At 55.1% G+C, this 24,187-nt stretch overlaps 2 protein-coding genes across 2 annotated transcripts in view; both read left to right on the top strand.

Moving 5' to 3' along the window:
• The window catches only part of NOS1 (nitric oxide synthase 1 (neuronal)), a 38,401-nt gene extending 23,437 nt beyond the window's left edge, over window positions 1-14,964 (top strand). The window contains exons 12-27 of the mRNA XM_009886739.1: window positions 396-481; window positions 3,403-3,547; window positions 3,972-4,076; window positions 4,525-4,583; window positions 7,278-7,394; window positions 7,624-7,798; window positions 8,174-8,312; window positions 9,090-9,168; window positions 9,731-9,924; window positions 10,537-10,706; window positions 10,950-11,160; window positions 11,866-11,953; window positions 12,236-12,357; window positions 12,913-13,061; window positions 13,706-13,900; window positions 14,842-14,964. Of these exons, the coding sequence (XP_009885041.1) occupies window positions 396-481; window positions 3,403-3,547; window positions 3,972-4,076; window positions 4,525-4,583; window positions 7,278-7,394; window positions 7,624-7,798; window positions 8,174-8,312; window positions 9,090-9,168; window positions 9,731-9,924; window positions 10,537-10,706; window positions 10,950-11,160; window positions 11,866-11,953; window positions 12,236-12,357; window positions 12,913-13,061; window positions 13,706-13,900; window positions 14,842-14,964 (2,157 nt within the window). The remainder of the gene's footprint in view (window positions 1-395; window positions 482-3,402; window positions 3,548-3,971; window positions 4,077-4,524; window positions 4,584-7,277; window positions 7,395-7,623; window positions 7,799-8,173; window positions 8,313-9,089; window positions 9,169-9,730; window positions 9,925-10,536; window positions 10,707-10,949; window positions 11,161-11,865; window positions 11,954-12,235; window positions 12,358-12,912; window positions 13,062-13,705; window positions 13,901-14,841) is intronic.
• Window positions 14,965-17,962: 2,998 nt separating this feature from the next.
• The window catches only part of FBXO21 (F-box protein 21), a 27,594-nt gene continuing 21,369 nt past the window's right edge, over window positions 17,963-24,187 (top strand). The window contains exon 1 of the mRNA XM_009886744.1: window positions 17,963-18,079. Coding sequence (XP_009885046.1) covers window positions 17,963-18,079 — 117 coding nt within the window. The remainder of the gene's footprint in view (window positions 18,080-24,187) is intronic.

Below are 24,187 nucleotides of genomic sequence, written 5' to 3'. Positions count from 1 at the left end.
GCCGCCTCCCCTTCCCAAAGGGAAAAAAAACCAACCCTGTGGGCTGGGGTGGAGGCAGGATGGATCCCCTTCTGGCCTTGCCTGCCTTCTTCTTGCTCATGGTCTGTCAACGCCCGTCTCAGAGGAGAGAAGGCATTTGACCAGATGATTGTTACAAGCCAGCGAGGTTTTATTATATTGCAATTTGTCTGTGCATACTCCATTGCCCAACTGCCCCCAGGAGACCCCGGGGGCTCCAAGGATCAGGGACCTACGCATGAGATCAAGAGCTGTGAAGAGGCCAGTTAGTCCTCCCCGCTGTGCCTAGAGGAAATCAATGCTCAGTGCTGTGGATACAGCATCTCTAGAAGTTCTGAGCACTGCCCATCCGCCACTGCTGCTCTTCTCTCTCCTAGCCGGACCCCTGGAACACCCACGTCTGGAAAGGGGTCAACGGGACGCCTACCAAGAAGAGGGCCATCGGCTTTAAGAAGTTAGCAAAGTAAGTACCAGTGGGGTCTGAAAAGCCCTGGAGTGCTTGGGGCTGGTCCTGATTTTGGGCAGCTCTGATTGCTATGCTGGTTGGTAACGCTGCCCTACGGATATGTGCAAACTGATGGGTTGTGAGCCTGGATCTCCAGCCCGAACCACAACACCACGGAAGGCTTTAGCTGCCAAGAGCAACATTTGGAGAAACAGGCAGTCCTTTGAACACCCCATTAGACCACCAAAAGGTGTGTGAATACTGGATGTTGCATATAGTCTCTTCTCTCGAGCTGGTTCATTCTCCAGTCAGGTTGTCTTCAGCGCTCAGGAATGGCTTTCTCACTTCTTGGGTGGGAGTTTACTGCGTGTTTCCTCTTTCACAGCCTCCTGGGGCAGAGCTCTCACCCATCACTGTTCAGGGCCGTGCCGGCACAAGCAAGATGAAACTTGTGTCCATATTTCTCTTTTTCTCACCGACTCTTTAGCTACTTGAGGAGCACTTGTCTCCACTGCCTGTCTAAACCTCCCAACACCCACTTTGCAAGGAGGGGGGAGATTGGAATGAGGAATCTCCCTACAGGTGGCAGATGGGTCAGGGCCGAGCTTGAGGTTTGCACTTCATGGCCAGTTGACCCCTAGTAATGGGCCACATGAGTCCTTCTCCCCTGCCAACACTTTTAGTCAGCAGGGGTGGAGGAATGAAGGGTAATTTGGCCCCTTTGGCTGATCCTGGCCTGAAAGCCTCCCCTGAGGGCCATTGGCAGAGAGGTTCTTGTAGGAGCTGCTGGCTCCGTGGCAGCAGAGCGCTGGACCAAGACCGGGGAGGGCTAGGTCTGCCCTGGTGGCTGTGGCCAGGCTGCCAGGTGGTCTTGTGCTATTCACAGCATCTCCCCACACTTCAGTTTCCCCGAGTCCCTACTATCAGTTTATTCCCACTCTTCAGCTGTCACCTTCTGTAAGCGATTTTCTGTGGTGCATCCATAAACATGATCAGCAGCTGACAAATGCGGTCCTTAGGCTGACACCGGCGCCCGGGTCTGGGCTGGAGCCTGGGGCTGGAGGAGAGCTCAGGAAGATTAATTGAGCCATTGAGTTAGAAGAAACAATGCTTTTATTTGTGTGTGCGCAATTGATAAATGATTTTATAAAATGTTGAGCACGGCAGGTAATTAAAAAAAAAAAATAAAAAATCTCCATTGTTCCTGATGTAGCGGGGAGGAATTATTTCCGTAATTCACCATTAATCCTGCCTGGATCTGAGCTAATCAGCTGAACAGTGGCACCGGTCGTGACATGATCTTCGTGCCTGTTCGGGCAGGCTGTGCTGGTTCTGGCCAAAACAGAGCGTCCAAACCTGCACTCCCTGCCCGTCCTGCCCCGTCCCTCCCCGGGGGCCAGCGTTAGCCCTGGGGACAGGGCACACTATAGTCACAGGAAAGGATAGGGGTGACTTTAATGCGCAGAACTGCGCTGAGGAGTGATGGTATAGCAGCAAATGTAACCGTTCCTGAGGCTGACTTCAACACGGAGGGGAGCTGCCTGGAGGAGGCAGGACATACCACCCTGGGGTGGTTTCTACCTCTTCTTTCCTCCCTAGGATTTTCCAAATCTAGAGCATTTCTTCCCTCCTTGGCAGGATGGGCAGGGAGAAGCTGGGCTTCTCTTCTCCCGCCAGTGCAACCAGTCCAGATGCAGTCTCTGTTCCCCATAGCTCGTCTGAAGGGGACGGAGGAGTCCTGCTTAACTTGATCACCCTGTGGAAGTGAATCAAGCAGCCCTTATGCTTGTCACAGAGATGCTTTGTGCTCTCTTCATCCCCCCCGAAAACTGCCCCTTCCCTATCGCAACACACCTGGTTAAATCCAGACCTGCCTTTCTGGTGGCCCCATTTAAAGGCGTGCTGGTCCATTTAGAGAAGGTGAAGATAATGGTAAAGATAATTTTGCTTTGGAAAGATAATGTTGATGTCCAAATTCTGTGATTATGAGGGGCCCTAAAATAATAAACTCACCATACTGGGCTTGGTGCCCTATTGTGTATCCCAAAGCTGGCTGATGACAGCGTCTCTTGTCCCTCCATCGCTGTGCTCCCACCAATGCCAACCCATCCAGCAGCATTAGCATTGATAAGGAGACTGTGTTTCTTGTGCTGCACCACCTTGGCCAGGATTCGAGAGGCCAGTGACCTCTCAGGGCCCCTCTGCCCTGCTGTCAGAGCGGAGCCGGTGGGGAAAACTGGAGCGAACACATCCAGTCACGATTGCAGCCACAGGAGGCAGCTGGCTAGACACAGCTCCACGAACGCTCAGATAAATGTGCAACCTCTCGGCCTCAGGAGGGCTGTTCCTCTGAGTGAAGTTCATAGCGTCGCTGGAGTGCAAATCAAAGGGACCACAGACAGCCTCGTCTGACCTTCTCCGTGTCTCGTGGCTTTCTGTGTGGTGTGTGGAGCCCGAGCGCTTCTGCTCGGCTAGGACACCTCCTGCAGAAAGGCAGCCAGGTAGGATTTAAAGACATGAAGAGATGGAGAAGCCACTGTTCCTCCCCTAGCTTGGGCTCTGGTTGGTCTCCAGCTTTTCCTTTGAGGTTATCTGGTCGCTGCTTTCAGTGACTGTTGCCCCTCCTTCTTCTTCTTCTTTCTCTCTGTCCCTGCAGAAAGACCACTTCCACACCTGGTTTAGCATTTTCCTCCTATACCCATTCAGGTATTTCAGCTCTCTGTTCAAGCTACCGCATCCAGTCTTTCTCTCTGACAAGTCAAGACGAACACGCTTTTCTATAGTTTCTCTGTTTGGCATATAACAGCAAAAAAAGTGATGCTGCAAGTTTTTAAGGCAGGCTGTTCATTTAATAATATATAAAAAGGTGTGAATAATCTGGGCTAGAGGCACTGACAAGGAAGCAAGCTCTCTTACTGGGATTTATTCTTGCTTCCTAGGGCCGTGAAGTTCTCAGCCAAGCTGATGGGACAGGCCATGGCCAAGAGGGTCAAAGCGACCATCCTGTACGCCACTGAAACCGGGAAGTCGCAGGTCTATGCAAAAACTCTGTGTGAAATCTTCAAGCACGCTTTTGATGCCAAGGTATTGTACTAGCTCCCAGCCCCTGCGAGATTACGCGTGCAGCTGGGTGGCCCAAGGAAACACACGGCCGTTGGAAAGGACACGGCTCAACGCGTGTGGAGCTTCCCAGCTGCCAAGGGTCTTCAGAATCGCCCAGGGTATGACCTTGTGGGGCTGGATTGAAGCTGGAATGGCATTTCCAGCTAATGCTCCTGCAGGCATTGTGGCATGCAGTAGTATTCTGCCTCTTGGGTGGGGACGGCCATGTCCCTTGAGGCTCTTGTTCTCATCCTCCCGTTGTGGAGATTTCTGCCAGTGCACCGGCATGAGCTCAGCAAGGAGATGCTGCTCCCGTCCCCGGGTGGACTGGGATCTGTCCCAGGAGACCTGCTGGTGGTGGAGCTCCCCACTGGGTGCCACTTGCTAACATCTCTGTCACTCCCAGGTGATGTCCATGGATGAGTACGACATTGTGCACCTAGAGCATGAAACCATGGTCCTGGTGGTCACAAGCACATTTGGCAACGGAGACCCACCTGAGAACGGAGAGGTAGGACAGGGCTCAGGGACGGGGGACTACGGCAGGGACACGGGCAGGAGGGAGGTGATGGGGAACGTGGAAGACCATCCTCTTTTTGCTCAGCTGGAGCTGGAATGGCCCAAAACAGGTCCAGGTGCTGTGTGATACCTGGTGCTGTGCGTGCCTGCCTGCCTCCAGCCTGCTCTGAAACAGGGGTATCTACTTATTCCCTGCTGTGAGACGAGTAACTAATCTATTCCTAAATTCATCCCGTACAATTGGTGTCAGCGGCACACAAAAGGTGCCGGCCCCTTGGCTGGGGAGCTCCAACCTCATCCAGCCCCGAACAACAGCGTTGCAGGCTGCTGGGAACAGCAAGCAGAGAGCAGAGCTGCCGTCTGGGCTTTGGTCACGGCTTTGTTCCCTGCAGAGACTGCCAAAACGACTTTTTTTTTTTTTTCCTGTTTTTTCTTTGTAGAAATTTGGCTGTGCGTTAATGGAGATGAAGAATCCCAACTCCAACTTGGAGGAGAGGAAGTAAGAGCATCCCAAAACCCTCCCTTCCCACTCACAACCCCGCAGCCGGGCGAGCCTGCTGCTCCGCTTTCCTCCTCTCAGGGGACGGTGTGAAATCCTCACGTGGGTTTCATGTTTGCAAAGGTCTGAGGGATGGGACCTGCCTGGGGAACCAGGGGATGGAGCAGGCAGAGGCCAAAAGCACCGAGTCAGACATGCCTGTGGACTCCAGCTTGTAATTCCCTGGGGTGGCATTTTAAAGCTTCTCTCTTCAGCTGTAAGACGCAGGCATCTATGAAAAAAAAAAAAAAAACCAAACAAACAACCCACAAATAAAAGCAGGAGTTCCCCCAAAATCATTGAATCTGAGAGCTGAGGCTGTCCAGGGGACACCAAAATAGTAAGACTTGGAGGCAGAAGGGAGTTCCTGGCTATGTGAGTATGGGTGGGGGAGGCTTTAAGAACCAAATTTAACTTCTTGCACCGTGTGAAAACATTTCTAGGGAAAATAAGAGCTGTTATAAATTCCGGCTGCGATGTTTGTAACAGTGAGGCTGGAACCGGTACCTTGGAGACAGGGTCCGGGGTTTTACGAAATCCCCCGTCTGCGGAAGATGAGCCTCGAGCATCTCGTTGCGTGTCCCAGAGGCTGGGCAGTGAGGGCAGCCGGCAAAGTGTTAACCATTTGGGGCCTCCCCTTATTTTAGCTGTTAAGTACAATATATTTTGCTTAACTGGGACACCGGAGTCTCTCCTGAGTGAACACAGCGGTGCTCGCAAATGGCAAACGGCTGCTCATTAATTAAGGCAGAATTGGCACCGGCCGGCGGTAGAGCGCGATTTAACCCCCCTGACTTTCTGCTTGAGCAGAGCAGAGCCGGTGGGGCGGCGGAGTGGTGGGGGACACCGCCGGGCAGGGCAGGGACCGATTTTGTACCTCTCCACTGTTGGCGACGCGGCAGCCCTGAAGTGGTCTCCTCGCTGTGCAGCCAAGTCAGCTGGTGGATCCCCGCAGGGCTCACAAGCCAAAAACCCATTAGGTTTCTAACGGCCTCGCGCCTTAATGGGGACAGCTGACAAAACGGGACGTTGCCCTGGAGGTGTCTGGATGGAGAAGGGGCATTCTGCACGTGGTTCTCACTCCAAAGACCTTCACTTTTTGGGGGGTTGGGTCGGTGCAACATTGGGTTGGGTGGAGAGGTGCCGCCCGTGGCAAGCCGGGCAGATTGGAGGAGGACAAAAGCACCTGAGCTCGGTGCTGGCTGTCCCAGTCACCTCTAAATGTAATTTAAGGGACTGGCAGGAGTTTCTAAGAGCCAGGACAGCCTGTGGCTTGGTTACCTGACAGCAAAAGTGCTGGAAACAGCGACCTGCGAGGACAAATCAAAAGGGCGAGAGCTATTTTATCTGGAGGAGAGGAGACAGAAATGCAGTGTGGTAGCAGACTTCACATACAGCAAAGGTGACCGCAGAGGTGGAGGGAATAAATTACTCCCTGTGGCCCCCTCCAAGACAGGCCAAGAGGTCATGGCTTTGGATGGTAGGAAGAAATGCTGACATTAAGCATGAAAAAAAGCTTTTGCGATGAGAAAAGACAGCCCGGAGGAGAACGTCTGGGGAAGAAGGGCAGCATCATCCTGGCGTCCATAGGAAAGGGCTGCATAGAGCAGCTCCTGTCCATGCACCCCATGGACTCCCACCCAGCCCATGTCCACCAGGGGATGCGGAGGGCGGCTGAGACCCCGCAGGGCAGGGATCGGTGGCCTCTCTAATGCAGCCCATCCATCAATAGCCATCCCCTGCCACAAAGACCTATTCATTTCAGCAAAAGCTGCTGGTGCCCCGACCTTGGGCCCGGCACCCAACTGGGGAGTTTGGGCTTTATGCCCATCTACACCGGTGGGCTGTGCTGCCCTGCCTTGGCCGTGTAACCCCAGGTGAGGACACGACAGTGGAGAAAGAAGTGGCTCCCTCCAGCTGGATTGAAGCAGAAGAGCACGAGCGGTCCGGACAGAAAGGATGAGGCTCTGGAGCAGAGTTGGAACACGGGGATCTATGACCCTGGCAGTTATTTTGCTCAGGGGTTGTCTCCTCTGCGTGGCGTGCCAGGTGGAGGAGGTCTGCTGTGACTCATCCACACACTACTGCTTCATTGCTCCAGCAGTATATTTAGAAACTCTTGTGTAGAGCAATTTTTGAAGATGGTTCAATTCAGAAATACTTCTGCTGTTGTCAGATTTTTTTTCCTCCACGCCCCTCCCCCCTCCTCATCCCCTCTGCTCTCACTCTTTTTTTTTTTTTCACTTCCTATGAATGAAAAATCCTTCAGAATATCTGTTCAGACATATACCCGACCTTGTGTGCAACCAGGCAAGGACAGGTAAAGCCAAAGGTCCTGCCAGCTCTGCACCGCTGGGGACAATGCGGTGGCCAACACCTGGATAAACTCACTGGGAGGTGACTGGAGGACCTCATGGAGCAGACCAGGTCCAGCTGGGGGGATGCAGTATACTGGCTGCTACAGCTTACTCCAAGGAGGGAGCACATTTCTCTGCCGTAGCCATTGATCACAGTACCTGCTTGTGAAATATTGAGCCCTAAGCTTGAACCCGCTCTGGTTTGGTCTCCTCCACGGTCCAGTCCCCTCTGAGCACGCAGCCTGGTGGGAACCACACGCACATTTGTCACCACTGATGATGCTTTTGCTGTTCACAGGAGCTACAAGGTCCGTTTCAACAGCGTCTCCTCTTACTCGGATGCACGGAAATCCTCAAGCGACGGCCCCGACTCCAGGGACAACTTCGAAAGCACGGGGCCCCTGGCCAACGTCAGGTAACTAAGGTGGAGAGGGAGGCAGCCATGTCTTGCTTGGACAGAGCAGGAGCTGGTGCTGCACAGAGCCCCTTTCTCCTACCCCAGCTCTTACCTAAACCACAACGTATTTTTGCAACGCGCAGATCCCTCCACACTCCTTCACACTGGTGTTGGATGTGGCGGTGGGCGAGGGAGATGTTGGTGTCCCTCCCAGCTCCCCAGCCACAGCTGTGCCACCTCTCCACAGGTTCTCCGTGTTTGGGCTGGGGTCGCGCGCTTACCCTCATTTCTGCGCCTTTGCCCGGGCGGTGGACACCCTCCTGGAGGAGCTGGGCGGGGAGAGGATCCTCCGCATGGGAGAAGGGGATGAGCTTTGTGGCCAAGAGGAGTCCTTCAGGACCTGGGCCAAGAAGGTCTTCAAGGTAAACCGTTTCCCTCATGCTCCAGGGGGGAGAAGGACAGAGGGACAGAGCAAAGCTGCTGGTTAGAGTCAAATCCTAACCTCTCCTGCCCTACACTGGGACACCCATCCACCACCCTGGCCCACATTAAAGAGGTTCTCCATATTTTGGTGGAGCTGGCATTCTAGGCTATGGTGGATTCCTGTATTATCCTAGAAGCCTGGGGGAGGAGGGCACCACGAGAACTTCCCATGGCCACCAGTATAGCCCTTACACCATTGGGGCTGCCTCCTCCATGTGTTGGTTGAGGTGGGGTGGGACAAGGAGGGTGATGGGGCTGGATCTGAAAGCCCAGGGGCAGCAGGGAGATGCCTGAGAGCCTGGTGCGTGCTGCAGGCAGCGTGTGACGTGTTCTGCGTGGGGGACGATGTCAACATCGAGAAAGCGAACAACTCCCTCATCAGCAATGACCGGAGCTGGAAGAGGAGCAAGTTCCGCCTGACCTACGTGGCCGAAGCCCCAGAACTCACGCAAGGTACAAAACCAGGACCACCCCGGAGGGCTCTAGGCATGGGGTAGGTGGAGGAGACGTAGTGGGCTCAAGTGGGAGGCAAAGGGGCCAAATCTCCTTACTTATTCTGTGTCAAATTCCCAGCATTTCAGTCTTGCCTTTGCCCTCCATCACATGCCCAAGGAGAAGTTTGTGATGGTCTCTGGCCCCTCCGCCTGGTCCCTGTCTGTATCTGTAACAGAGATGTCGGGATATGGTCTCATCTCCCTCCTCCTGACCCCATTTTTTGAAGCAAAGAGCTGGAAACCTGGGAGCTTGCCAAGCTTGCTTTTGTCCAAATGCCGCTCGGCTGAGCGTTGCGGTGCAATGGCAGGTCCAGCCCACCGACACCTGGCCCCTCAGCACGGCTCCTGCAGCTGAGGATCTGCCGCACCGGCTTTGCTCTTCCCAAATTCAGGCGCTTTGCTCCCAGCCAAGGTGGTACTGGCAGCGAGACGTGCATGCCCGCGCGTGAGGGCACGTCCCCCACGCCTCCTGCGGGTGGTTTTGGGGTCCTCCTCAGTCACTAACAAAAGAGACGTGTTTGGTTCCCTCCCCCTGGGGTTTCTGGTCCGCCCAGCCTCGCTGAAGCTTTGCAGGAGATGGAGGCAGAAGGGTGGTCGAACCCACCGCTGGTGGTGTCAGCCAGCTCCGGTCCGACTGGCTGAACCCGCCATGAGAGCCAACAGCCCTGCAAAACCCGAACCTGCCTGCCTTGGCCGTGCTCTGCTGCCTTGCTTCACTGACTCTTCTCCTCCGCAGGACTGTACAGCATCCACAAAAAACGCGTCTATGCAGCCCGGCTTATCACACGCCAGAACCTGCAGAGCCCAAAGTCCAGGTAGGAGACGCAGCTGCCCCGGGGACCTGCAGGAGCTGAACACGCTCATGGTGTGCCCAAGCATCCATGCACGCGGCGCTGCAAATGTCCCTTGATCCCTGAATGTCCTGTGGACACCACCTTTGTGCAAATCGCCACCACCAAGGCTGGAAGCCACGTTAACCCCGTGAAGGGTGTTTGCTGCCACCTTACACAGCGAAATCTCTGCCGCTGCGTAAATTAACCTGCTGCTGCCTGTGAGGCTGAGGAGATGGGGTGGCCACACTTGTGGAGCGGCGGGGTGCATGCAAAGAAAGGATAAAATTGCTGAAGCCAGAGGTTAAACTGGTTTTCCCTTTTAAAAAGCCCCTGAGGGTGAGTCAGCGGCGAGGGGAGGCAAACGCTGCTGTGTCCTTTCTAGCTCCCTGCTGTGACTTCGGTGATGTGCTCAGTGGGTCACCAGGGCTGGGACATGCCACCACCAACGCTGCCCAGCACACCCAGTGGCTCATGAGGCCAGAGCTCAGCAACTCCCTGAAGGACTCCCCCCAAACCCATCCTGCTTTTTCTCCTTTCCCTGTAGTCGCTTGACAATCTTCCTGCGCCTCCACACCAACGGACACCAGGAACTGCAGTACCTGCCCGGGGACCACTTGGGCGTGTTCCCAGGGAACCACGAAGACTTGGTCAATGCCCTGATTGACAGGCTTGAAGATGCCCCTCCGGCCAACCAGCTGGTGAAGGTGGAGCTCCTGGAGGAGAGGAACACAGCCCTAGGTAACCAGGGCTGTCTCTATACAGAGGTGGCCTCTCTTCTCCTCACCCGTCCCTTGTAGTGGTTCTTGTAGCTCCTCAGGGAGGCAGGTGGCCCCCAGGAGAAATCATTTCCCACCTCACTGGTGTGTTTGCCTGGATTGGGAGCCCCTCCTTCAACCTTCCTCTGCCCAGAACCATTGCTTGTCTGCACTTGAGGTGTAGAGCAAGGGTTTGAAGGATGAGCAGGGCCCTGGGGAGAAGATGTTTCTTTGTTCTCCAGAAAAATTAACTTATATTCTCATGGAAAGAACAATGTCTAGGACTGGAAAGAGTTAAGGAATCTTAATCCCCGTATTTCACGGATAAGTCTGATACCCTACCACCATGCACCGTGTAACAGGCCATGGAAAAGAGTACTAACTCAGAGTGACGGAGGCTGAAGGTGGTGAAGTATCAGAGTCATATTTGTGCTCATTGTACAGCATCTCACTTGTAGCATGAGGATATCTCACTGACTCTTTTTTCCAGCTCTTCATCATTCACTGCCTCAGAGCTGATAAGGAGGAATGATTTGTCCCCCTTGGCTCTTACGCTCAGCTGATCCCATGGTTGTGCTGAATTCCCTCCCGGCAGGTGTCATCAGTAACTGGACAGATGAGAACCGTGTCCCACCATGCACCATCTTCCAGGCTTTTAAGTATTATTTGGACATCACCACCCCTCCCACACCCCTGCTGCTGCAGCAGTTTGCTTTGTTGGCCACCAGTGACAAGGAGAAGAAACGTCTGCAGGTCCTTAGCAAGGTAAAACCTCAGACCCCAAACCCCAAGTTCCTCAAGGTCCTGGGGACAACCACAACCCCAAGGCATTTTCATCCCACACTGTGGTTAGGCTGAGTCTCTACCCATGCCAGCAGGGCTCCTCCTGCCGGCCTCCACGGCCACCTGCCCCAGCTTTGCCATAGGCCTGGTGGAATGTCAGTAAAGGCATCTGACTTGGAAGAGGTTGATGCTGCAGTGCTCTCCTCCCTCTTTCCCCGGCTGCAGGGCTTGCAGGAGTACGAGGAATGGAAGTGGTCCAAGAACCCCACCATCGTGGAGGTGCTGGAGGAGTTCCCCTCAGTGCAGATGCCCTCCACGCTGCTGCTCACACAGCTCCCCCTCCTCCAACCACGCTACTACTCCATCAGTTCCTCCCCAGAGATGTACCCAGGCGAGGTCCACCTCACCGTGGCAGTGGTCTCCTATCGCACGAGAGGTACCATGCTCATGCAGGGGTCAGTGAAGGCAGGCTTGGTGTGGGGAGCAGAGGAAAAGCATTGGCACGTGATTCCTTCAACCCATGACACTGCTTCCTAACCCATGTTAGGAAGAATGGCCTTCCATCAAAGGGCAGTTTATTGCAGAGATGCCAGATCTGGGTCAGGTACCAGCAACAGACCAGCCGTAGTGGCTCCAAGCTCCACGTGGGATTGTTTGTTTGCCCACACCAAAGTCCACGTTGCCACAACTAGCCAGATTTCTGTACCTGTGCAAGTACTGATGTGTCCAAGCCGCCCTGGTCATGGTGTAAATGGACCCAGCCCCATCTCCACTGCAGCCGGCAGGACACAGGGGAAGACACTGGCCATTCACCTGGGGCTGCCATAGAGGGCTTGGGTCTGGAAGCACCACAGCATGATGCTGCTTCTGCCAAAAAAAGGACCAAAGAGAAGTTGGGTGCTTCCTAAGTATTGTGGAGGTGCAGCTATCCCAGGACTGGGTCCTGGGTGAACCTGGGTAGCTCCACAGAGGGATCCAAGTGCCAAACTTCTACCAAGTTCATGGAGAATGGATGCAGAGATACTAAATGTTTCAGTGAGGCGTTCACATGGGATGTTGCAGGGAGGGTTTCAGAAAGCAAAGCAACTGGAGTAAGTAGTTGGCTGGTATGTCAAGTACAGACTTTTCCCTCCCCTCCTAGACGGAGAAGGACCAATCCACCACGGAGTCTGCTCCTCCTGGCTCAATCGGATACAGACCGATGAAGTAGTGCCCTGTTTTGTAAGGGGGTAAGTGGTCCACAGAAGGGAAAGATTAAAAAGATGGGGTGAGCCCCGTCTTTGCCCTCAATTCTTCTTGGCAAAGACCTAAGGGTGTGGAGAAAACAGGGCTGGATTTGTGAGCAAATAGGTCCCTCCCGCGTGCAGTTCTCCTGCACTAAAATGTTGCTTTCTGAGATATCACCTCGTTTTCTCCCCCTCCCTTTCTGGGTGGTGTCTCAGCTTGCTGCGGGCAGGGGCGAGGGAGGGAGCATCCTGCTTGGGTTTAACTGGTGTCTTCGATGTGTGCAGCGCGCCCGGGTTCCACCTGCCCCAGGATCCCCAGGTGCCCTGCATCCTCATCGGCCCCGGCACCGGCATCGCCCCTTTCCGCAGCTTCTGGCAGCAGCGGCTTTTTGAAATCCAGCACAAAGGTGGGTCAGCGTTTATCCCTCCTGTTCCTCAACTCAAGCAGTGCTCGGGAACTCCGGGCTGGGGATGGGGGTCCAGTCTCCTGCCTGGGCTGCCCCAGGAGAGGCAAAGGGCTTCTTGAAGCAGCGGCTGTCCCAAGTGCAGGCGTGGAGGACAGGCCAAGCTCCGTGAAAATCCTCCTGTTGAACTTTGCAAGTTATTTATGGCAGTACTATAGGGCTGGTGTTGGTTTTCAAAGGTCATTTAATGTAAAATATACATTTCTCACTGATCGTTTAGGCCATTTAGGAAAAAAAAAAAAAGTTTAATTTCTCCCCAAAACCTGGCACAAGCGGCCCTGCCGTGTGACCCCAGGCCATGCACTGGCTCAGGCAGTGTGTTATCTCCTCCTTGCTGGTTTTCCCTCCCTCCCAGTTTGGCCAAGGAAGGCTCCTGGCAGTCTTGTGCAGGGCGCTGGGGCTGCTGGCAGATCTGGAGGGAGGCAGCTTGTAAAAAGGGCGCATTGGTGGTCCCGGGGCTAACTTCTCCCCCCATGTCCCCCCCTTCCTCCCCCCCAGGTCTGAAGCCGTGTCCGATGGTCCTGGTGTTTGGCTGCCGGCAGTCCCGGATCGACCACATTTACAAAGAGGAGACGCTCTTTGCCAAAACCCAAGGTGTCTTCAGAGAGCTGTACACAGCCTACTCCCGGGAACCGGACAAACCAAAGGTGTGTGGTGGGCACTGCTCGGGTCCTAGTGGGTGGCCCTGGGTGGCCATGGCCAGCCCGGCACAGCACGGAGATGCCGGTTCCTCGGCGCAGCCCCAGTGGCTCGTGCCCCAGGGCACTCTGGTTGGGTAAGCGTGCAGGATGGTGCCCTTCCCAGTGCCGCCCCATTCCCAGGGCACATCCCCGTCCCTGCGCCAGCCCGAATGTGCGCCCACACCACCCACGCTTTGCCCTGGAGGGCTGAAAGCCATCCCCACCAGGTGGGAGCAGATGAGGCGGGGAAAGGCGCATCCTCCCTAGCAGGTGGACAAAGAGGGATGTCAGCCGGTGGGGTGGCCCAGCGCCAGCGCCAACATCTGCTCTAAATCCCCACCACCACCTCGGCAGGCCTGGCAATGAGATATATGGCGAAGGTGTGGAAATGCAAGAGCAAAATGATGCTTCGCTGCGTTCCCCATCCCTTTTCTATCACCACGGGTGCTGCGAGGCACGGGCATGTCCCCCCTGAAGAGGCGGTGGCGTGGCACTGCTGCCTCCCCGGCACATGGTGCACACAAAGCTGGCCGGAGCGTGCAGGTGGATGGGGCTGAGAAGCCGCAGTTAATCTCAGCTCCCACCTTCTCCTCCTCCTCCTCCTCCCTCAGAAATACGTGCAGGACGTGTTACAGGAGCAGCTGGCCCAAACCGTGTTCAAAGCGCTGAAGGAGCAAGGAGGCCACATCTACGTCTGCGGGGATGTCACCATGGCCGGGGACGTCCTCAAGACCATTCAGCGCATCGTGAGGCAGCAGGGCCAGCTGTCGGTGGAGGAGGCGGGCGCTTTCATCAGCAAGCTGCGGGTGAGTAGCGTCCCCACCACCACCAGACAACGGCGGCGAGCTCCTGCCACCGGCACTGCACCTGGTGCCTCCTCCTGCGGAACGGGTAGCACCGAGGAGACGGGTGCTGGAGGCAGGGGGGACGTTGCAGCTCCCACCCGCGCCGCCTGAACCTAGGCAAGGTCGGGAGCGTGATCTTCCAAAGCTTTGGGATGTGACCTTGCTTTGTAGGAGCTCAGCTCCAGGCTGCAGCCTGCGCTGGGCTCCTGCAATGAGCCTGGGGCTGTGCTGAGCGATGCTACGAGCTTTTTTGGGAACCCCTGGTAGCCCAGACAGTGCTTTTTCACCTGGTTAAGTCCTCACTGTCCCTCCGTCATCGCAGCAAGTTAACAGGGCAGTTTGTGGGTCCTCCTCCCAAAATCTCCTCTGTCCCGGGGCTGGGGGATGTGGTCTCCAGGGGGAAGGCACTGCTGCAGATGTTGCAGCTGAAGCAGAGGTGAGCTCAGTTTGGGACACAGGCCTGAGGACGGATGCTCGAACAGCTCTGCATCTGCCCAGGAGGACAATCAGCCCAATTCCTGCGGGACTACCCCTTCTGAACCATCTCCCCACATTCCCTCCAGCAACCGAGGCAGCCCAGAGCCACATTTCTAGCTGGTTTGCAAGCGAAAGCTCTCGTACACAGCCTGTCCTTGGGCTACTTGTCCTGCTGATGGGCAGGCAGCCCCTGGGTTTACCCGCAGTTGAGGAGGTCTAACGCACCCCCACTGGCCCCCAGTGTGACCTTGGCAAGGTCATTTCACCTCCCTGCTTGTCCCTGTCCCTCTGCTCTGCCTGTCCCACCAGCGCTTGTGCCATGTGTGCGGTACCTACCCACAACACGAGAGCTTCGCGGTGCCGCAGCAACACCGACTGTTTGTAAATACTCCTTTTTTCCCCCCCTCTCCCATCCTGTGTTTTAGGATGACAGCCGGTACCACGAGGATATTTTTGGAGTCACCCTGCGTACGTACGAAGTGACTAACCGCCTTAGATCCGAGTCTATCGCATTCATCGAGGAGAGCAAAAAAGATACGGATGAGTGAGTTGACGTGTTTATTTTAACCCCTGCAGTTGTCTCCCAGGCGCCTGGGCTGCGGGATGGGGAAGGGGGCTTTAACTTCTGCCCCGTATGTGGTCCTCCTTATAGCAGAGGTTGAGGAAAGGCATTTGATTTTTGCACTGGGAGCAGAGGCCGCTGCCTGGCGGTCTCTCCGAAATAGCTGTCACCTCGCGAGGATAAATTCCACACACACCCCCAGCCTTCCCGGCTTATTGCACCAACGCGCTCAGACCTGACAATCCCATCCCAATGGTGATGCAAAGCAAAAATCCTGCCCCTGCTCCCCTGCCAGCGCGCCGGCGGACGATGGGCTGGAAGGTTTGCAGGCTCCATGGCGAGGGGTGTCTCTCCCCAGCGCCGGTGGGGAGACCTGGCCAGCTCCAAGGGTGCAGGTGACCGGTACCCACAGTGGGAGAGGTCTCCAGGCTGCTGCATGCCCCGTTAAGGAAAGATCTGGAGGCTTTTCTTCCCACTGTTGTAAAAACAACCATAAGTTAAAAAAAAAAAAAACCACAAAAAAACCAACCTTGACATTTGCTATGTTTGTTTCTTGCTCCACCGTGTCCTGCCATTTGCTCGGCTCTGCCTCGGTGGGATTTTCCCTGCCTGAGCAGAAGGATTATTTAGGATGAAGGATGAACGGCTGCTGCGTGGACCTTGCTCCTCGTCCTGGCCCTCAGCAGCCCGGGCTGCAGTCCCTTGCCATGTAGTCCCCCGCAGCAGGTTTCCCACCATCCCTGAGGTTTGGTAGGAGTTTTTCCCTGAGGCAGCACATTCTCTGGGGTCTGCACTGTATACAGAGCGCCTTAGTTTCCCGTCTCCAAGTAGGGGTAAGGGTTATACACCTGCCCACCTCACCCAGCTGCAAAGGGGTCTGTAAATTCCCGTCTACAACGTGGTCCCTTGGGAAGTCCTTCGTCCTTAGACGTTCCTCACCGCTCCTCCTGAGGCCAGCCTTTCTCCCCTTTCCCTTGCAGGGTTTTCTGCTCCTAACTGGACCCTTCGCCCCAAGGGGATGCCAAACCAGTCCCAGCACCTGCTGCCCCCTCCAGCCGGAGGGCGCTGGGTTTTGTATTTCACGGACACGGTGGCTCCTTTTCCACGGGGGAACTGCCCATGGAAAGCACTCTGTCTCTCGTCCTGTTGTTGTGTCCTGATGATGATGATGATGATGATTTTTATTTCCTTTTCTTCCTCTTTCTCTTGCTCTCTCTCTTGTCCTGTGGCGGTTTCTTTTCACCCCCTTTCCCTTCCCTGGATTTCCCCACTGAAGTATGATGGCTTTGTAACCTGCAGTGGCTCTTAACAGAACTTCACATTTCTCCTCCTTCTCATGAGGGCATTTTGCAGCTGCATGAAATCACCACCTTTGTGATCATCTGCGTTTTTGGTGTTTTGGGGGAGAGCAGAGGTGGCAGGGGCTGGGCAATTGATAAGTCTTGTTGCTTGAACAGACCCGGGGGTTGTTCCCCCCGGGTTCCCCCTTTCCCCAGCTCAGGCCTTGGCTGAATCCTTGCGTTTTTGTGGCTTTCCTTTGGACTTGTACAGACCTGGGCACGTGCCCGAGGCTGGGGGCAGATGATGTGCGACGCCCTCGTGCCTATGAACTTTGTTCATCCCCGAGCAGCGTGGGTACAAATTGTGTCTGTTTCGACCCAAAGGGTGGGATGGCTCTGATTCGCCTGTCACGGTTTCTCCTAAATGGACTCTGCGCTGTGTTCGCCTCCTCCTCCGCTCCCTCTTCCCTGTGACCCTCTCCTTTTGCTCAGTCCCCACTTTTGCTGGCATGAAAGTCCTCCCACAGAGGAGCCAAGCCCTGAACACACAGGCTGACGTGTACTCTAGGGAAAAACCTCATGGCAATGAGCGCTGCTTGGCCAGGCTGTCCTCCGGAAGGCTTTATGGGAGATATGTGATCTGCAGCCACGACGCCGGTGGGAGAGACTCAGGCACCGGCCACATCCCAGAGCTTTGCATGCTGCGAATGTGTGAACCCCCTCCCGGGTGCGACTGGAAAGCCACGAGGATGGGAGAGAAGCGGCTCCAACCCCGGCTGATGGAGGCACTTCCCGGTAACAAAGCCCATTTGGAAGGCAGCACTTGGAGGGTTACGGCGGCTCCTGGTCCTTGGTGAGGATGTGCTGACTCTTGAAAGCCCAGAGAGTGTCAGCCCCACCTCAGCGCAGTCTTATGAGCAGTTCTGGGATGAGCAGACCCCAGCCACTTCCACACCTTCCGGAGCAGAAAGTGCCAGCACGGAGCGACCTGCCTGCCAAAAGAAATACATGTGGCATCTCGGTGGCGAGCCAGTCCCCTCTGTAGGCTCTGCGCCACCTGCCAGCGGCACGAGCTGTCTCTGCCGGGACATCTCATGTGAGAAGGGAGGTGAGATCGGCTGCAAAGATGCTGCGTGATTCTGGGCTCTGACACGCTCGCACCTCAGCCCCGCTGCTAAAATCTGGCCCCAAAAGCAATCTGTTAACAGGATCGCAGAAAAGTATCAGCCCCTTAACAGAGAAAAGCTGTCTGCAAGGTAAAGCACGTGTGACCTTGTGTGTCCTTCTTCCTTCTCCTCCCTTCCTCACCCTGCAGAAGGTTTGTCCTCCCTCAGTGCCAGCAGGAGGACAGCAGGGCATGGCTCTTGCTGGTGGCAGGGATACGGGGTTGATATTTTGAGCTGGCACCTGCTGGTCCTTTCCTCCTGCCCCACTCTGCTGCACGGTGCCCTGATGCTGGTACGGAGCATAGCACCTGCACCGCCGACAGCAGAGGCTTTGTCCGGGAGCTGCAACGGTGAGCTTTGCTTTCAGAGGGCTGAGATTAGCCACCCTAAGCCAAAGCTGGAACGAAAAAGAGCCGCAGGAGGTTTGCTGCTCTCCCAGTCCACGGTACGAGTCACCCTGGCTCTCCTGGCCCCGGGCTGTGCAGTTATCCCCACCTCCAGCCAGGACCTCCTGCCCTTTCCCGCTGCTTGGCCGGCCATGTCTCCACGTGCTGTGACCATCTTCTCCAACTTCAACTCCCTGAAGCAGCTCCAGCCCAAAAATCCAAGAGCGAAAGGCCTCAATGCACTGGGAGGACTGGAGATCCGGGTCTCGGTTTTGCTGGTCCCAGCAGAGCATCTAGGGTGGCGTAGAGTGTGAATGGATGCTGCCACGGTGTGGCCACAGCCGAGCTCGCCGGGCTGACAGCAGGGTTTGGAGCCAGGGGGAAGGCCGGGTTTGTGTCACTGCCTGGGGACTCGGTGACCTGGAGGTGACAGCAGGACAGGACAGAAAAAAAGCCAGCCCCTGGTCCACCTCTGTGGGTTGTGCCCTTAATCCCAGGGCAGGCAGTGGGACGGGGGGAGCTGGGTCCCTTTGCTGCTGGGGGGTGTGAATTTGGGCAGAGGTGCTGTCTGTGGCAGCCCAGTCCCTGGCCCTAGGGCTGGGAGAGTACGGCAAGCCTGGTCCTAACCCCCCAGCGCTACGGCTGCAGAAACAGAGCTAAAAATTAAATTCAAACTCATCCCCTCTTTTGGGAAAATTTATTCTGACCCTACACTCTGTGCTCGGGTCCTCCTCTAAGCCGAAGGAACGACACAGCCTGAAGAGAAGGCAGTGCCCAAAGAAATGCCCTTGTCTTCATCCTCTTTCCAGCTCACCCTGTGTTGCCGGCAATTAGTCCTCCCCTTGTCCTGCCTTCTGCCTGTACCGCTATAGCGTCTCCCATCTGGAAGCCGCGTTGCTGCTGCGGTCTGTGCCTGAGACGAATCGGCTCGCTTTCCCCGCACCCCGAGGCTTCCCACCGCCCTCTCCCCCTTCCACCCGGGGCCACCAGCGAAGGCAGCGGGGAAGCGCGGCGGAGAAGGGAACACAGTGGGGCGGGGGGGTGCGCCTTCGGTGGGACCTCCGGTGGGTCTGCGCGGGGCAGAGAGCCAAAGCCGTCTCAAGTTCAACAAGGCATCGGGGAGGTGAGTCCTTCAGAGAGCCCTTCGGAAGGGAAACGCTGGTCTGAGGTCAACCTGCCTGGCCCCGGAGAAGAAACACCCTCCCTGCCTTGAAGGTCCGTGAAGTGAATATGTGCCCCAGTGCTCCGGGCTGCCCCTGTGCTCCCTCTGCCTGATTTAGGACCGTTGGCTCCCCACAAGCCACACCACTGGGAATTTGGACTCATTGGGTTTTGTTGAGTCAGTCTCAGACTTCTTAACTTCTCCTTCCTCCCCCTTACCTGCAGGGGCTTCGCGCTCCCCTCGAGCTTAATTTTCTCCCGCAGCAAAGGGGGAAAATAAACTTGCAGGTCTGCTTTATCATTCCGCAAACGCGGCTCTTCCACCAGTTGTCAAGACTCCGCTCATCTCGGTGTGACGTTTCTGACGTGCGGCTGTAGCTACGCTATCTCCAGCATGCATAAACGGCGGAGAGCGAGGTGGGGTCTGCCGTAGACCGGTGCCATGAGCTGCTCGGGGGTGTCGTTCACGGAGGGGGTTGTGCCTCTCGGGCTCTCAGTTCACAAATTTGTCACCTCCGGGTCACTGCTGCCCGTCCAGGCTCCTGCGCAGCCCCACACAGCTCCTGCCTCCTGGACCTGATGGACACCCAGCCTGGTCCAATGTCCCAGTCCCTCTCCTAGAGGATGTCCACCACCGCCTGTTTTGCAGCGGCTCAGCTCCTTTTCGGTCCCCAGGGATAAAACACAAGGAGGCTTTTCTCAAAACAGGAGATTTGATTTTCAAGACACCGTGAAGCGAGGGTTCTTTTCTTAAAGATTTCAATTCGTAGGTTTTTCGAATGTCCACAGAAAGTTATATATGAACTTGAAAACTCATGGGAAACAGTTCTCTGTTTTCCCAACCTGCTGTGTCCACTAGCAGGGAAAAATAATTTGTTCGTTCAGTGCAAGGGTATCTACTGCCTGTGTTGTTGATGACTTCAAAGGTTTCATCTTCCCAGAAGGACTGCCTGGGAGTTTGTTGTTCTTCTATTTATGAGAGACAGCGGGAAAATAATGAGACTTCTGCCATCAGGAGTAGACTCGCGAAGATGACACCTCCACGATGGTTGCTGGGTAGTTGCACCAGAGGAACCGAGCCAGTCGCATTCATGCTGGCCAGAGAAACGGGGTCTGAGTTTGGGCTGTCCAGGCTCCCTGTCGCCTCTCCTGTGCCCACACGTCCCCAGGGCCGAGCAGGGGACTTTGTTCACACCCAGAGCAGTGTGAGCCGACGTGTCCGTGCGTGACCGGCAAACACGCAGTTGTGCCCTGAGCCAACGTGGTTGCACCTATGTGGAAGAGGAGACGGGAAGAGACAGGAGCTGCATGAACCTGTGTCTGCTCTAGCCGTGATTGCTCCGTTAGTTCCTTCACCGTTAGTACATGACGTCTCTCGCCCCATCCCAGGCTCCCTCCACTGCTCCCCTATGGAGATCCCCCCTTCCTCCTCCCCAGCCCCGTCTGCCCAGCCAAAAGGTGCTCCACAAGGGTGGGTGAGGGGGGTGGCAATGGACTTACAGTGCCTTGTGCTGGGAAGAGACTGTCGCACCGGGGTTGCCCTCCCGTTCCTGCTCTCTCCAGAGATGCTCCCAGCACGCCGAGGCTGGGGGATGAGGGGAACGGATGGCTTCATTTTACGAGTGAAATTCTTGGTGGGCAAATCCCCCCCGGGATAACTGAGAGCGAACGTACAGCCCTGCTCAGCCGTGCTCTGCGATTAATCTCCCAGCGACGGGGTTTGATAAGGGTTTGGAGGCTGCGCAGGGTGAGCATGTGGGTGCAAACTGGACACCACCTTCTGCAAGTACCACGGGTCTGGGAACACCCACCACGTACCAGAGACCATGTTTTTATTAAGCTGGTTTTGGGGAGAGGGGCATGTTTGTGCTGAAGCTTCACGGACTTGCACCAAGCCCAAGCTGCTGCCTCCTGACTTAACAACCACTGAAGCCATCACAGCCCCCTGATTTATACCCGTGGGCAGGCTGCCGGGAGCTCCCAGCGTTTTGTGGAAGGAGAATTTGATGCTTCAAACTAAATTTTGTTCCTGCCTTCACTGGGGACCAGTTCCCAGCTTCAGAATTGCTCTGATAACTTTGCAATTGCTTTGATGGTTCCGGAGGGGAGCACAGTCCCTTTACAGAACAGATGGAGACGGGTTTTCAGGACCATTCGACTTCACTGTAACTCTGTCTTTGTTATAACGATTTTCTCCTGCCATAACAGGAGGCGCAGGATTTGGCCAGCGCTGAACGCTCTCAAAAACTGTATACCCGGACAAAATTAGTCTAGAATCCGCGTCTCTCTCGCATCCGAACTGCCTTCCACACCCGCCAGCTTCAGTGGCGTTGGGGATTTCAGCAGCTCGCGGGATCAGGCTTCCGCAGCGGCGGCAGCGGTTTCCCGACGGCGGGATTTTTGCGCGTGTCAATCTGCACTGGCACTTGCCTGCAATGCATGACCCTGGTAATCCATTTGAAACCTGCCCTCGACGGGGGGGGGGGACCTGGGCTCTAGCTTCTTCCATGCGGCCGCGCGTATTTAACAGGACATCAGGGGAGGTGGAGAAAGCTAATGAGATTGCTGCGTTAAAGCACTCGGTTCCAGAAGTAAAACAGACCTGACCAGAGGTTGAAATTGGCTTGATTTTAGCACGGGTACAAGGGCAACTCATGAAATATTTAAGCATCGTAATGCAGATATACCTTTTTTTTATTATTATTTTTTCCTGCTGTGCCAGGAAGGAAGCGGACTAGGAACTCTTGGCCTCCACCCCTACAGATGTTTGGCTGTGATGGAAGTTTGAACCACTGAAATCACAGTAAAAAAGAAAAACAAAAAACAACCAACAAAAAAAAACCAACCATATAGTGAGTTCATAGCTGAGCAGCCGCAGCTCGTGCAGCAGCGGCAGCAGCTGCTCTCCTGCCTTACTCATTCAAGTACCGACCCGGCCAGATCGCAGGGAGGGAGGAAACACTTCAAAAGTGAGAAAATCGAACCTGCGAGCCTTGTCCTGAGAATCCTTCGCTTACCAGGAGCCTACAAGCCAAGGCTTTGCAGCTAACTCCTCGTGACCACGGCGGGGAAGGGGGCAAGACACCGGGGGCTTCTCTTTTATCTGCCGGCCAAAGCTCCAGGAGCTGCTCCGGCGTGGTGGAAGAGCAGGAGCATGAGGCTGGGCTGCGGGTGGACACCCCGAGTGTATGGAATTGGTTTGGATGAAATCGAGTATTTTGTCCCCACAATAAGTGCTAATGGAGATTTTAAAATTTTCCAAGGCCAACAAAACCGCCTTAATGTGTATTCGGCTCCAACACGAGGCATTAGCGCTACTCACTTCTGAACCTGCTTTTTTATTTTATTTTATTTTTCTCCCTGTGTGACCGTGGCATGGAATCGCGTCTTAACAAAATACACTTTGCAGTACTCAACAGGATTTCCAGAAATACAAGGCAGCGTTTCAGAATCTCCCCATGCCCAGCATTGAAGTGATGGCTTTGAAGCCAATGAAATTCAGTGCTAAACTTCTGCTTTGCTAGAATTCTACAAAATAGGCAAACGGCCACAATTCCCGAGGCTAAACGTGCTCTGCTGCCTTGAGATGCCTTCAAAAAAAAATACCAAACCCTGGGATCTGTGTGCTGAAAAGAGCTTGAGAAGAGGTTCCCCGGGCTGCGGCGACATCCCCAGCTCTCGTAGAGCGTACGCGATTCCCCAGGCAGGAGACGAACAGGGTAAGATGACTTTCAGCCGGGACTCATCGCTTTTTAGCTTAGAAACATGAGTTCTGCCAGCCGCCCAGGGAATTTGATATTCAGTGCCAATTAATTTTTGTAATAGGAACGGGGATTTATTCCCTCCATTCCCTTAGGCACCTTTGAAACGCGTCAGCCTCAAAGGTTGGTTTGGGTTATTTTTTTTTTTTCTGGTGGCCTTTTTCCCACAGAGCAGCGGTGCCGAGATGAGAAACGGGGACCGGTCCGTGAAGGATAGCAGCTTTCGGGGCAGGCAACTCCCAAACTTTCCATTGCAGAGGTTTTCTAAACCCTTCAGACATGGGTCAATTCTGCTCTGCTTGATGGGACTCCGACCTCTGGCTGCTCTCTGGTCCACCCGCTCCTTCCTCCCTCCCCTCAGCACCTCCTCATGTCACTGTGCCTTCGTTTGGTTTATAAAATGATGCCACGATTTAAGCCTGGCACGTTGTCTTTACTCTCACTTTGCATCCCATACGACAGGTATGTGTGGAGTGGGGGGGTTAGCTTGTTTTGTAGCTTTTTGTGTGATCCTTAGGTAGGTTTCTTCTGAGGAGTAAAGAGGAGGGGGGGGGACTGTGGGAGCAGGGGTGAGCCGGCGTTGTGTTTGACCATACCAGTGCTTTAAGCGGTCAGAAAACATGGTTTTCCCCTACCTCTGAGCTCTCGATGCTGCTAAAAAAATCTCTGCCATTCGTCCAATGTACTCCAGCCCCCTCTCTCGGACTGGCTCTGGCTCTGTTCGCAAGATATCCACGTCGTTCTAAAGCATGCACCTCTTTCTGTATAGTTCCGATCTTCTGATTTTATGGAATACTTATGCCTGTTTGCATTACAGTCAAAATAAAAAAAGTGAACTAAAATCTAGCAGACCTCATTCTCCTCTTATCTCTGGGTTTTTAACGCTGAAAAGCCTCTCCTTGCTCTGGTTTGCTACCTGTGGTGCCAGAGCACCATAAATTAGGGTGGTGGCATCAATCAGCAATACCAATTTAGCTGCAAAACAGAAACACTCTCTTTTGAGGTTGCTTGAGTCACGGCGTTACATCTCTCGTGTCATTTATACCACGTCTGCTGGGGAAAATGCCACAGTCGAGCAAGGAGGGCTGTATGCACACAATGCGGGGCAAGTTTTGATGCTGGAGCCCCAGGAACAGAGAAGCGTTACTCCAGGGAGGACCTGAGGGATCTGAGCGAAAAAGAATGGCTGCGTGTGGCCCGGGGAATGAGCCAGGAGCACGGCTTTGTACACAGAAACGTAGTCTGCTGTTGGGAGGGGGTACCAACGTGCCTTTATTTAAATAGATCACTTCGTAGCTCTCCCCGACGAGCAGCAGGACGTGGATGGGACGAGGGCAGGCAGACCCGAAGGCGACCGCAGGGAGCAGGCGGGGGGCGAAGGGCAGCGGGGCGCAGAGCGAAGGGCTGCAGCGGCAGGCTGGCCTGAGGGGAGCGCGGCTGCCGGCTTCCCTGGGG

This window comes from Charadrius vociferus, unplaced genomic scaffold, assembly GCF_000708025.1.
Source record: "Charadrius vociferus isolate BGI_N301 unplaced genomic scaffold, ASM70802v2 scaffold776, whole genome shotgun sequence".
Taxonomy (NCBI): Eukaryota; Metazoa; Chordata; class Aves; order Charadriiformes; family Charadriidae; genus Charadrius; species Charadrius vociferus.
Note: the sequence above shows the minus strand (reverse complement) of the source record. Positions and strands in the feature narration are given on the sequence as shown.